At 34.8% G+C, this 13163-nt stretch overlaps 2 protein-coding genes across 2 annotated transcripts; both read right to left on the bottom strand.

Moving 5' to 3' along the window:
- Positions 1 to 1300: 1300 nt before the first annotated feature.
- Positions 1301 to 3869, bottom strand: LOC106381607 (protein S-acyltransferase 18). Its single transcript, XM_013821526.3, has 9 exons — positions 3689 to 3869; positions 3490 to 3603; positions 3083 to 3418; positions 2930 to 2998; positions 2769 to 2840; positions 2558 to 2686; positions 2389 to 2469; positions 2132 to 2302; positions 1301 to 2036 (listed from the first exon to the last, which is right to left on the bottom strand). The coding sequence occupies exons 1-9, from the start codon at positions 3734 to 3736 to the stop codon at positions 1527 to 1529; spliced, it is 1530 nt and encodes a 509-aa protein (XP_013676980.1). The 5' UTR covers positions 3737 to 3869; the 3' UTR covers positions 1301 to 1526.
- A 4404-nt stretch (positions 3870 to 8273) lies between these two features.
- LOC125582339 lies at positions 8274 to 8906 on the bottom strand. Its single transcript, XM_048748984.1, has one exon. It carries the CDS (start codon positions 8904 to 8906, stop codon positions 8274 to 8276), a length of 633 nt encoding a protein of 210 aa, XP_048604941.1.
- Between the last annotated feature and the right edge of the window lie 4257 nt (positions 8907 to 13163).

Genomic DNA, 13163 nt, shown 5'->3' with positions numbered 1-13163 from the left:
ACCCGAATATACTTTTCAGATAATTTACTGTCTAATAATTAAACAAAATTCCAAATTTAATTTGTAGAGAATATTATTTGTGAGATTTTTGTCATCCGTTGTATAAAAAGGTAGATGTGATTCCTATACTTAAGAATTACGATTTTTATGTATAGTATAGTAATTCTCTACAAAGTAAAGACTTTCAGCTAAGAGCACCTCCATTAAAAGTAAAAGTAAAGAGCATTTCCATTAAAAGTATCTCAGCATGAGATTTTTAATCCAAATTAAAGTGTATGTATAAATAAATATTTATATATAAATAGTCTGAATTACCTAATATTTTAAATGAGCAACCCGAGTAACCCAAATTTATTTTATTTCTCCAAAATTATTCAAAACTGAATCTAATCTTTTTGGATATTAGTCTGTTCCTAATATTTTTTACTAGACCGTACTGGAAATTAAAAGAAATAGCTAAAACAAAAGCAAACTAAACTTTATGACTCACTAAATGCTTTTTATCTCTTTGTAGCCGAAAAATCAAAAAAAAATTGATCAACAAATCTGAAATCAAACTGATAACTAAATGAGCAGATATTTAGACGAAATCAGGCGGTCACCATACTCCTTAACTTCTACATAAACGAGAAACAGCCCACGGTCTATTTAGACGAAAGGACAATCCTTGCTTTTGTAAAGGTTATCATTTTGATCATAGAAGTCAACAAAAGTCACGTTGAATTCATCCCTTTTTTATTCAACGACCTTCTTCCTTTCTTCTTTTTCCCTATCTCTTGCTTATTAAACTGGTAACCAAATAAGTAGATATGTAGATATGTCAGGAAGTCAGCATACTCCTTAACTTCTAAGTAAACGAGGAAAACGAGGAAAACGAGGAAAACGAGACTTTTAGTGTTATTTTCATTTTTTACTAAAAATTAATAAATATAGGAACAATTCTTTCAGAAGAACCTAAAAATAATAAAATAAAATAAAATAAATTTTATTCTATTATTTTCGAATAATATGTATTTGAATCCGAACTTTTTATTTTTTATTTTTTTTCCAAAAAAAATTTGAATTTTTTATTTTGAAATCCAAAAATTCTTTTTGAAATTATTTTCAAAATTTTATTTTTAATTTAAATTTTTATTAATTGTTTATTTAGGTAGAGTCATCCTAGAGAATTTTTCAAAATATAATTACTATTTTAAAGTTAAGTAAATTATGTTAAATTATGTTATTCGTTTAATGAAAGGGTTAATTTCGTATTAAAAAAACTCAAAGGTAAATTTGAACAAATTTATAGACCCAAAAGTACAAGGAAAAAAATTCATTCCTAAAATATGGCCCAATTAGCCAAATTTCCTAAACAACCATTGTTTTACATCTCATAAACATATATATACACTCTATAAATGTTGAACAAGGCGAGGCAATAGTTTAATCAGATCTTAAATATTTCCCAGAGACTGAGAACAATGACAACCAATAAAACATGTAATCAACAACAACCAGAAACAACACTTGGTCTTTTTTTTTCTTCATCTTGGTGATGCTTCACTTCCATCTTGCTTTATCACAGAACACAGAACTTGCCTTGAGATGTAACTTTCAAGCTCTTTAGATACTTCAGTTAGCTTCAAGTCAAAGTTACTCCTGTATTTTTGTTTGGGAGATGGCACAGTGGTAGAAGAAGAGCCTGAGAACCTTCTTCGTGGGCTAGAAAACTTCCCTGGTGAGACATGAAGTTTAACCGCTCCAGGTATTGATGGTTCTAACACACTGTTGTTATTGTCTGGATCTAACAAAAGTCCAAACTTCGTCTCTAATGGAAGTGGCTTAAGTGAATCTTCTCCGGACTCGGAAACCGGTTTAGTCTTCCTCAGTCTCTCCCTTGCTTTCTCAGCTGCTTGTAGCGCCTTTTCACTGCTTAGAGTGATCAGTTTCCATGGGTTTATGGTTACATGAAAGCCCGGTTTCTTGTTGGTCAGCGTGGAAGAAGGTGAACGCCCATCTCCTTCTACTTTTATGGATAGTCTCTTCTGATGATTCTGCCAATTAAAAAAACAAAACACAGAATATAATCTATGAAAAAGTGCCAACAAAAGAAGCACAAAAGAGTTATGATCTCTTTGGTTATATTCACCTCATTAGTTTTACTGCACATGAACTTGGAGATTAATGTTTGTCTTGGTCTTTCAGGTGAATCAAAATCTGAGCTTTCATCAGAAGATGAATCCAATTCATCAAAAGGGTCCACTTGTGTAAACTGATTCTCCTCCCTCATTGCTAATATATAGTCATATGTTCTTATCCCCTGGCAAGTATTTGAGCACTAAAATGTCAAAAGAAAGAAAACTACAAACGGAATCATCCTGCTAGCTAGGAACTGTAAGAGTTAACCTTTCTTATTAGAACCACATGGAAGAGGAAAAGCTGTCCCATAGCTGCCGAGCCGTAAGCCGTTAACAAAACCAACATAACCTGTTAAAAAATATAAACTTGATAAGCATAAATAAGCTGCATTAGCTTTAACGAGAGAGAAGCATATGTATAAAGAAAGAAACTATACAGATATTGTAGCAAGAACCCATCTAGGGAACTCTACATGTAGCCTTCTCTTCAATTCGGTTTCGACCCCTTTTTTGTCCACAAAACATCTGACAAATACGGCAACAGCTGATCCCCCTTCAATCATTAACTGTTGCAACAACAAAAAAAAGCTAGTCAATATCATAAACTTTAAGTAGTTGAAAAGAGAGAGGCAGGCAACACACACACACCATGAGCAAGACGAAAACCATCAGGAGTATGAAAGTGGTGTAATTCCTTTTCCCAACGCAGTTGTTAAGCCACTAATTTACACAAAAGAAAACTTTTATATATATATATATCAGTGGTCCAAAACAGAACAAGAGTATTAAGAAACTGTAAAGAAACATACACTGCAATGGTGATCAAACCCTTCAACACACCGGTTACATGTCCTGCAATGCTTACTGCTGCGTTTAACCTAGAACAATCAATATAAGGCCTTAGCTCCTCTCACATGTCAATATATATATATATATAAATATATATATACACATTACTTTACCTCTAAATCACAAAGTGAGCAATAAGAGATATCATCTTCGTCCTCTTTAGGGTCTGGTGTAACAGCGTCATCTTTCATGACAAGTGGAAACGGAAGAAGCGGTTCAAGCTGCACGCTGCTTTTCCACGGATCCAAATACGTCCGTCTTATAAAGTTCCTCAAGATCTTCCTCTCTAGCCTCCTGAAAAACCTCACAACGACTTGGCTCAAAACAACCTTCACTCTCAGCTTCATCAGCACTCCTTTCGATTTCGCCCTTCTCCTCTTCTTAGCACTAGTCTTATCCGTAGGATCAATCGCCGTGCATCTAACGAACAGAGCTATAACCGAACCCGCCTTGAAAACAACAAAAACCCTCAATCACTTTCGAGATTCTATCACAACAAAACCACTTTTTTTTAACTTACCACAAAAGAGAAGAGCGAGAGAAGCGTGATGATAGCTATTCGATTCCCGAGAAAGAAGCCGAGGAAGACATAGAAAGATGCGACCAGAACACTAAAGATAACAGCTCCTACGATCTGCACCAAAGCTCAAAATTCTATTCAATCAAGATATTCATGAGCTCGATAGATCAAGAAGAAAGAGATTGATTGATTTCTAAACCTGTAATGTGTGAAAAGGTCTTTGCCAGCCATGGCGCCGTCTCGTCATGGTAGATCTTCACCGCAAGCTAATAGATCTTACTCGAAACCTTCACGAGCTTATAGATATGAACAAGACAAAAAGACTTTTTTAATAATTAATTAAATTAATAATTTTTGTCTTCTCAGGATGATGATGATACCACCCAACGGTCGGGTTTTCGAAATTTGAAGTAACGCTCGGATCTTTACTTTTAGCGATCGGACGGCTGTTGTTAATTAGGCCTTTTAACATGACTGTTTCAGTTTGGCCCATTTATGTTTTGAAACGATATTAGGCTTCTGTAGAATCCAAATAATCCAAGTCTATTAAAATAAAAATCATAACTTACCTGACGTGCGATTTTTTTAGTTTCGACCCTCCCTTAGAAAGTCATAATTTTAAATAAATGTATTATTTTATTTATTCAACCATACATTTTATTTTAAGCTAACATTAAAAAGCTTAATTAATTAAAACCACCAACTTCCCAATATTTTAGAGATTTCTTACAAATATAATTTTAGCATAGCAACAATTAGTACAAATAAAAATATTAAAACATGAGTACAAATAGTAATTAATTTTTAATTTTTTTTAATATTTACAAAGAATTGACATTTTGTTGTAAATAGAGAGTTTAGAGACAGAATGTTTCTCTATGTTTTTATTAATGATCAAGGGGTTTCTTTATATAAGGATTACAAAATGAAGATAAATGGAAAGTATCCAAAACTTAAACTCACTAGGATTATGAAAACTACTAATACATAATAATGGAAAGATTACATCTACTAGGAAAAGGAAAGAGTTTCCTTTTCTCCAAGCTTTGTGGCCGCCTCTCTCTCTCCTGAAGTCGGCTCTCTCTCTCTCCTCTCTCTAGGCTTCGGCCATCTCTCCATCTTATAGGTATTGGGCCGGTCTTGAGCCGGGCCTGGTTAATGGCAATCCACTCCATGATTTATAACACTCTCCCTTGGATGCAATAACCATACATAATTTGTAGTACTCCCCCTTGTTTGCCATAACCATCCACTCCATGATTTATAACACTTCTCCTTGGATGCCATAACCATACATGATCTGTAGTACGCTTCATGTTGCCTCATTAAAACCTTATTAGGAAAACCCAGTGAGACAAAACCATGATGAAGGAAAAATAGTATAACACGCACTACTCCCCCGGATGTGAACCTCAGTGTAGGTTCTACATTCTACGCATCTTGGTGCGTGATATTTCCTGTATGTATAGGATGGAAGTAATCGGCCAGTTTCATTACTGAACCGTAATTAGACCACTTCGACTTCTTAGGTCGTTTCTCATGTCCTTTGACATCGAGTGTCCCGGTAAAGCATATGTGCTAAGCAATGTGAATCACATTGTCCTCGGAGATCACTATTGGGTCTTTGCAAATCGTGTTTGCATATGTCCATAGTCTAGACGTGATTGTCTATTGTTAACTCTTTACTTTGATCGGACAAAATAAGTACTTATGGACAATGTACTAGACATGGTTATCATGAACCTATGTCGATCTGGCCGATCCATGTCTGGGTCATAGACCTTGTCTATACATGTCCACTACTTGTCTCATGAGTGTTCAAGATCAATGATCATTGATGTGAGTTTATAATCTCTCATTATGGCTCTGTAGCCGAACACTGTTCATGTATCTCACATGTGGACATCGATATTTCTTGCTTTAGGTAGTACCATATCTATCTCGGATATTGTAGTCCTTTATCCATCTCTTGATGGTGTCTCATGACCTCTGTTGCTGTGGATTATATCACACACTGAAATATATATTATTAGGTCATAGATCTCGGCTCTCACAAGCTTATGGATTACAATACATTTGTATCTGGTTGATCTTTTGTCTCTACTAGCCTGTGATCAAGAAGAAGGGCCAGACCCCTTTTAGTCTTAAAAGCCAGACGCGTCTAGTAGAAGAGCCAGACGTTCTTTGCTGAAGAGTCGGACGCCCTTAGACGGACAGAGTCGGACATCTTTAGTTTGAAGGGCCGGGGCCGGACGCTTATGGTCGGACACCCACATAGATTTATTCTATGCCTACTAACCTCTTTTAGGTTTAATATAATCACAAGGAATTTCAAATATATAGACTGTATTGGATTGTCTTTTATACAACTCCAAGATCAATGATCATGCGTGATCAATTTCTTTTACATACTATATGCAACTGCTTTATGTTTCAGTCCATGAATCAGCTTAGGAACGAAGCTGTTCTTTCATCTTATCCAGTGATCCATATGCTTCTTACTACATCATTTGTATCTAATATCTTTCTTATGACCAGACCATTGTCAATTTCGAAAATCTGTAGCAGCATCCACCACATAGGAGTTTATCTCCTTATAATTTGTTCCTTTGATCTCTGTGAGTACCTTGTGTAACAAGCTATAATCTAATGCTGTTAAGTATGAAGACATGAACACTCTTAGACCTCGTGATCATGTGCCTTCTCTCACGGTTTCTTTATCTCACAAGATCCATCTATTTCACTGGTTTATCAGATGGCGTTTCTGTATATGTATATGGCCAATACGCCCATCTCTCTTTTAGATACTTTGAACCTCCACGTTTCATCTTTACTAATCTCTATGATCTTTTATGATTGTATGAGTACTCTTTTGTGGGTTCATGATCCTCGTTCATTTCTTTATGTTCAAGTGCTATAACTTTATGTATCTTTATACAAATGTGTTTGTGTGTGTCGACACTTTCATGTGGTTCCATTATGTTCCAGACATGATCTATAGATTTGAGATCTTATTATCCAGGACCTTTATTACGTAGTAGCTTGACGTCCCAACACTACATGTTTTGGTATCTTAGATGTGTAGCTGCGCAGCCTTTTCTCAATGTCTGGTATGGTTTCTCTTATAATCTCGGATCTGTATTCTATGCACCATTTTTCTATCCGAGATTCCTTTATCTTATGGAACACTTGGCCTATCTTGTATAGACTCTATAGCAACTTGACTATGCCTCTTCTAGGACATTAGATTTCGTTTGGTGCTAAGCTGGTTTATGACTTAGTCATTCTTTTCTATTCGGGTCAGTGTCTGGCATCTTGATTAGCTAGCCTTTTATAATCTTTCTTTATTTGGACGTCTACAATTCTAATCCGAGGATCTTTGCCAAGACCATGATGGTTGATACCATTCATTCTTTTATAATTCTTTCTTTTCTCTTTGTACCAGCTTATAGCTTTCTCCTTATGATGTTGGATAGATGGATTCATTGATCATGCAATCCGTGTACCTGGCCACTATTTGATCACCCATAATTTGGCTCACGGTCTCTTTGAATTCGTGGAGAAAGTCCTATTCTTATCCAACATATATTCCCAATCCTCTTCTGAGGTTCCATCTTAGACGGCACACATATATCTGTGGTGGTGTATTTAAAATCTCTTAAGATGGTGTATGTCTGGTTTTATGACCCGTATTCAATCTGAGATGGGAATATCTATGCTCACTTATATGGCCTGATGCATATGATCATATTATTATTCTATACATGTAAAACATAATGTCTCCAAGCTTATAGACTTTAGAATCTTAGTCTTATAGATAATGGCTTACATGGCCGAACCTTTTATAGGTAATGGCTTACTTGGCCGAACCTTTATAGTTAATGGATTGCGTGCGGCCAAGCCTGCACTATGCGGCCAAGTCACGGCCGAGTCGTTTATTCTCATGGTCTCTTCAGCCGGGTAATGGCCTCTTTGGTTTGGCCATTTGTATCGTGGCCTCTACGGCCGAGGAATTGTCCTTTATGGCCGAGTAATGACCGAGCCATATAACATGGTGTTTTAGACCATAGTGGTATACGAACTTGTAGTATTGATCATGGGTTTATCCTCTCTCCCCCTCATGACCATACTATAAGGTCATGGTGCTTGGGACAATTAAGCCTAATGAGTTTCCCTTTGTGTACATGTTTCACAACGTGAGATCTTTTATGGGATAACTCTGTGCCTTTTCATCAGGTTTAGACTTTAGGATGGCTAATCCTATCATGTCATATAGTGTAAAATTTCGTGGTGTTATCTCAATATGGTTACCACATCTCTTGCCTCTTTATCATACTGATCTGTAGCATAGTTTTGATCAGTAGAGATCATCGGTATAGTCTCGACCACTTTCTTTCAAGGTCTTAGGCGTTTTTCTTCTTAAAATCTAAAGGAACTTGAAGGAAAAATCTAAAGGAACTTGTTTCCTTCCTTACCCATTGTTTCTACTTGGAAACCATACATTATAACTTCAATGGGTCACATGTTCTTTTAGGTGTGTATGATGCCTTTTAAGGCAATGCCTTAGCCATAGTTTCTTTACTATGCTTACTATACCCCTTTCATGATTTCTTACTTGGTATTATGCCCTTTAGGAAAAAATAGAATCATTCATATGTTCAAGTAAGATCAGGCAAGATAATGAATTAAAAACCAATTCCATTGTATATATAAAATCGTGAATGACAATTAGGTTAAAGCAAATCACAAATCAAGGACTTCAAAATAAAATGTCGAGATCCCTCTTAGTCAATAGATATGCCGGCCACTCCTTGAGTTATATTGGACACGACTCTCTTGGATTCATCCTGATCTATATCGGTCTCATTTGTATCAGGGTATCTCATCTCACTGCTCCTCTTTAGTACCTTGTTATTCTCAATCACCGTTAGGCAAGAGATCAGGTCATTGTAAGTGGTAGAACCTCTTTCTATGTAGATATGTTTTGACAACAAATCTTCTGGATGGAATGTGGAGTATGTCTTGAATAGACAATCATTATCTGTTACCTCTTCTCCACATAATCTCAGTTGGTACACGACCCTGGACAAGGCAAAATGAAACTCGGCCACTGTTTCAAAGTCTTGGAATCTGAGACTCATCCATTCATGTTTGACCTTTGGTAATAATACCATAGTGTATCTAGACTTTAATTCTGTCCAAAGGTCACGAAGATTCTCAATATGTAGATACTGATTTCTCAGTTCCTCAGTGAGATGATGGCGCATTATTGTAATGGCTCTTAACTTTTCACTTCTAGTTGCATAATCACCCTGAATGATACTCCTTACGAGTCCTCTTGATTTCAGGGTAACTGAAGTGTTCATTGCCCATTCTAGATAATTATCTCCAGAGAGATTTAGAATGGCATAATCCATGGGTTTAAATCTCGGCATCTGAAATCATATTATCAATCAATTCATTGATTTAGAATTCTTGCAACCAATTCAAATAATCAGTGCATATGCTTTCATAAGTCTATTATAATGCTTAAGCCACACGGTTTTGCAATGTGATGCTTAGGCCATACAGCCATATTAGTGATACAACGATCTTTAAGGATCGGATCATGATGCAATCCTGGTCATATGACCATCCAGATACTAGGCCATACAGCCACTTAGATGTGCACTAAGCCACACTGCTTTCAATCAATCAAGGGCACAAGGCCACAAGTATGAACAATGTATTAGGCCACACGGCCATATACAAAACGTGATCTAAATGCATTCAATCCTATTTCTTAGTTGCATATCTATTAGGTTTTAGAATCTAGCAACCTAACTCTCATTCAATATGTAAATTCTTTAAATCAATCTTTCAAGCTTTAAGTAATGAGAGATTCAAGGTTTCAAGGCCTTTAGGAATTTTAAAATTCGAGATTAGGGTTTTAGTTTAAACAAGATTCAGATTCAAGTTTTAAAACAATCCTAATCATAGCTCTAGGCGATCACTCAAACACTCAAGTTTCAAATCAAAATTAAAACCGATTTTCCAAAACTAGGGTTTTAGGGGATTTCGAAAACTTTGATCTTTGATCAAGGGGATTTGATTTGAGATTCAAAAAACCTAAGGTTCTGATTTTAATTGATCAATAGATCAATCTCGTTCTTAGGTTTAGATCGAACTTATATAGCTTCAATTTACTCATAGGGGATTGATCTACTTAACCTATGGCTTTTAGTTTTAGAGATTATCTTTTAGGGTTTCAATCTTTACAAAACAACCAGGTTCGATTTCATGTTCGCAGAATTAGGATTACCTTTGTTTTACAGATTGTAGAAACCGGACCTCCAAGATGAACGGATGAACCTCGGACGTGAGCTGCGACACTGACGCGAGCTGTCTTCTTCCTATCGGGTCTCGAGTCGAGACGGACGCTTGCAGTCGGGGTCGCGAGATGAGGCTGAGACGGACGCGTGTTCTTCTTATCGAGTTCGCGAGCTGGTTGATTGGGAACTCAACCTGGTTGTGATGCGAACGTAGGCTGGCTTTGTTGTGAACATGAAACTGCGAATGTCTAGGATCAGGAACGCTTAAGGGCTTTAGCTGATCAGGTGTTTGCAAGCCGGAACGGAAGCAAGAACAAGTTAGGGTTCTTCGGGATTAGATCTTTGCACCAACTCCTCTCAGCTCATGAAATAAAAACAAGGAGTATTAGATTACATGAACACCATAATCTGAACAAGATATCATCAAACAACTAAGGTATGATAAACTTATCTTTCACAGGATTTGAATTTGGCTAGAAAATCTTGTTGGTTCGGATTAGGGTTCCAAAAGACCAAGACGGCGCCGCGTATTGTTTCTGTGAGTGAGGGTGCGTCTGAGATCGGATCGACGAATGGTTTACGCTGATGGATTCGTCTCGTCAAGAGCTTCAAGATGATATGTGGATCGTCGTCTGGTTTCTCAGGGTTTGAGAGATAGATCTATTTTAAGTTGCGCCTGGTTTAGGATTTATTTGTGACGGATCTTAGGTTAGGTTTTGTCTCGGGGTTTTTGGAGTCTATCGTGATGATAACGTGTTGTAAATAGAGAGTTTAGAGACTGAATGTTTCTCTATGTTTTTTTAATGATCAAGGGGTTCCTTTATATAAGGATTACAAGATGAAGATAAATGGAAAGTATCCAAAACCTAAACTCACTGGGATTAGGAAAACTACTAATACATAATAATGGAAAGATTACATCTACTAGGAAAAAGAAAGGATTTCCTTTTCTCCAAGCTTTGTGGTCGCCTCTCTCTCTCCTGAAGTCGGCTCTCTCTCTCCTTTCTCTAGGCTTCGGCCATCTCTCCATCTTCTAGGTATTGGGCCAGACCCGGCAATACACTCCATGATTTATAACACATTTTGTTTTATTTGCTCATTCTAATGATTTTCATTGGGATCAAACACACAGTCGTCTTCAAATTATATTCGGGTGTATTATTAGTGTTTACCATACTTTCTCGTGTAGGCCTTGAATGTTGGATATCCTCGGAGCCCATTAATTGTATACAATGTACACCTATTATTTGGGCCGATATAGTTTAACATCTTATACTTAAAAACTATTTCGATTGTGCACAAAAAATATATATTTCGATTCTAGAAAATATGCACATCGTATAATTAAAATTTTTTTGACTTATGATTATGACCCTTACAAGTTGAACGCGATATACAATATATAACTTAGGATACTGATGCGATCCTATACATATATTACAAATATAATTTTGGTATAAGGTAGACAACAAGTTCTTTTTTTTTTTGGTTTGAACAGGTTCTGTTTCGGTCATTATGTATTTAAATTGTACGGTTTGAGTAACCAACCAGTTCGTTTGTATCACATACTAGGAAATTTTGAAAGTAAACTAAAATATAATCTATTCTGTAGAAAATTTTGCAAATATGTAAACAATATTTACCTGCCAAAAAAGTTAAGACAGTCATATGTATTAATTAGATTGCAGAAATATAGTAAACCAATTGAAAATCAAATCTCTAACGTTTATTTGATTCATATGTTTTTTTATCTATACGTAATCATTATAATATATTCTTTATATATATATATATATATATTGAACTAAACTGATTTTTTTTTTATATTCTAATGCTATAAAGTATCAAATAGTATAAAGCCTCATTTTGTTGATTAATATTTATTTTTATCTATACATAATCATTATAATATATTATTTAAATAAGTTATATATATATTGAACCAAACTGATTTTTTTTTTTTTGATATTCTAATACTTCAATTATAAAATATCAAATAATATAAATATATAACAATAGCTTACTTTTTAAAAATATTAAGGTGAAGTTTTTTCATTTATGTATAATCTATCCAACTATATTTAAAGTAAACTATAAGATTCGAAAAAATTAAGGTTAGTAGCTTCATATTAAAATTCTAAACTTATTTTTGGTCAAAATATTATCAGAATACAATATATTAATTTTTGGTCAAAATACTTATTTATTTGCAAAAATCTAATCATAATTTTTTTACCTAAAAAAATATAATATATATTATTTAGGCACACACAATATGGATCAAAGAAAAAGTAACTTATATAATATATCACTTGGATCAATTTATGAAAATGCAATACTTGAAATATAAGGTTATACATATAAAAACATAAAAAATTGTTAAATAATAATAAAATTCAATATTCAAATTAAAAAAAAACACCCGCGCGAAAGCGCGGATCAAAATCTAGTTATTACTTCTTTTTGAACAATAAATATTATTACTATACTACCGAATCTATTAAGTAAACTGTAAACCAATCAAACATAGTGTCCCTAAGTTATTTCAGCAATTCCAATTTAAGTATGATATGTCAATCTATATTATAATAGTTGAGTTTTTGCTCACTCCTTAGCGCGCCACGTCACCGTTTTGTGGGTCCCATTTTTAAAAAGTGTGAAAAAGTGTCAAGTTATTGGTTCGAACCCGGGTTATTGAGATATAAACACCAACATTTATACCACTAAGCTAAATGATACTTCGTACATTGATGGCCGAACCTAATATATATTTATGAAAGTAATACATGAACATGTGGAGAAACTGAATTAAAATTTGCGGGCAAATCCGTTCTGTCCAGGGCTCTCACCTCACCAAAGAAACAACTCAAGTCGTTATTCGTCTCCTCATTGATCCGTAAGAAACAATCAACACATAATTCCCTTTATATTACTTTCTACATTGTGCTAACATCAATAATCAAATATATTTTCTACCCAATATTTGTAGTCGTCTATTTATCTCTCTTACTTATCAATCTAATTTTACACAAATCTTTATTTATAGCTTAAAAGAAACCACAATTAACCCAAACAATCAAAACACCAAAAACTAGAATCCCAAAAAGGACGAATCATTAATGATCACCTCTCTTTTCGTCTAATCTTACAAATAAACTTCAAAACAAATATACCAAACCAATCAACTCAACTAAAACTCAACGACACATACATTGAGCCAGATAAACAAATACAAACTACACGACCAACTATTTAACAATTTACAAACTTACTTTCGCAGATGCTTACAAAGAAGACGACAACCAAGATCAGTGAAATTACCTAAACAAAAAAGAAGAGTAAGTTACAAACTCTGATAAATAC

This window comes from Brassica napus, chromosome C2 (genome assembly GCF_020379485.1).
Source record: "Brassica napus cultivar Da-Ae chromosome C2, Da-Ae, whole genome shotgun sequence".
Classification (NCBI taxonomy): domain Eukaryota; kingdom Viridiplantae; phylum Streptophyta; class Magnoliopsida; order Brassicales; family Brassicaceae; genus Brassica; species Brassica napus.
The sequence above is the reverse complement of the archived record's forward strand: the minus strand, read 5'-3'. Positions and strand labels throughout refer to the sequence as shown.

What these genes read in the sequence shown, in the direction of transcription:
- LOC106381607 (XM_013821526.3), bottom strand. Translation starts at nt 3,736, where the DNA reads ATGACGAGACGGCGCCATGGCTGGCAAAGACCTTTTCACACATTACAG. An exon ending in GACCTTTTCACACATTACAG is followed by an intron (nt 3,604 to 3,688) that starts GTTTAGAAATCA and finishes GCTTTGGTGCAG; the next exon opens with ATCGTAGGAGCTGTTATCTT. An exon ending in TGGTTTTCGTCTTGCTCATG is followed by an intron (nt 2,687 to 2,768) that starts GTGTGTGTGTGT and finishes TTGTTGCAACAG; the next exon opens with TTAATGATTGAAGGGGGATC.
- LOC125582339 (XM_048748984.1), bottom strand. Translation starts at nt 8,906, where the DNA reads ATGGATTATGCCATTCTAAATCTCTCTGGAGATAATTATCTAGAATGG.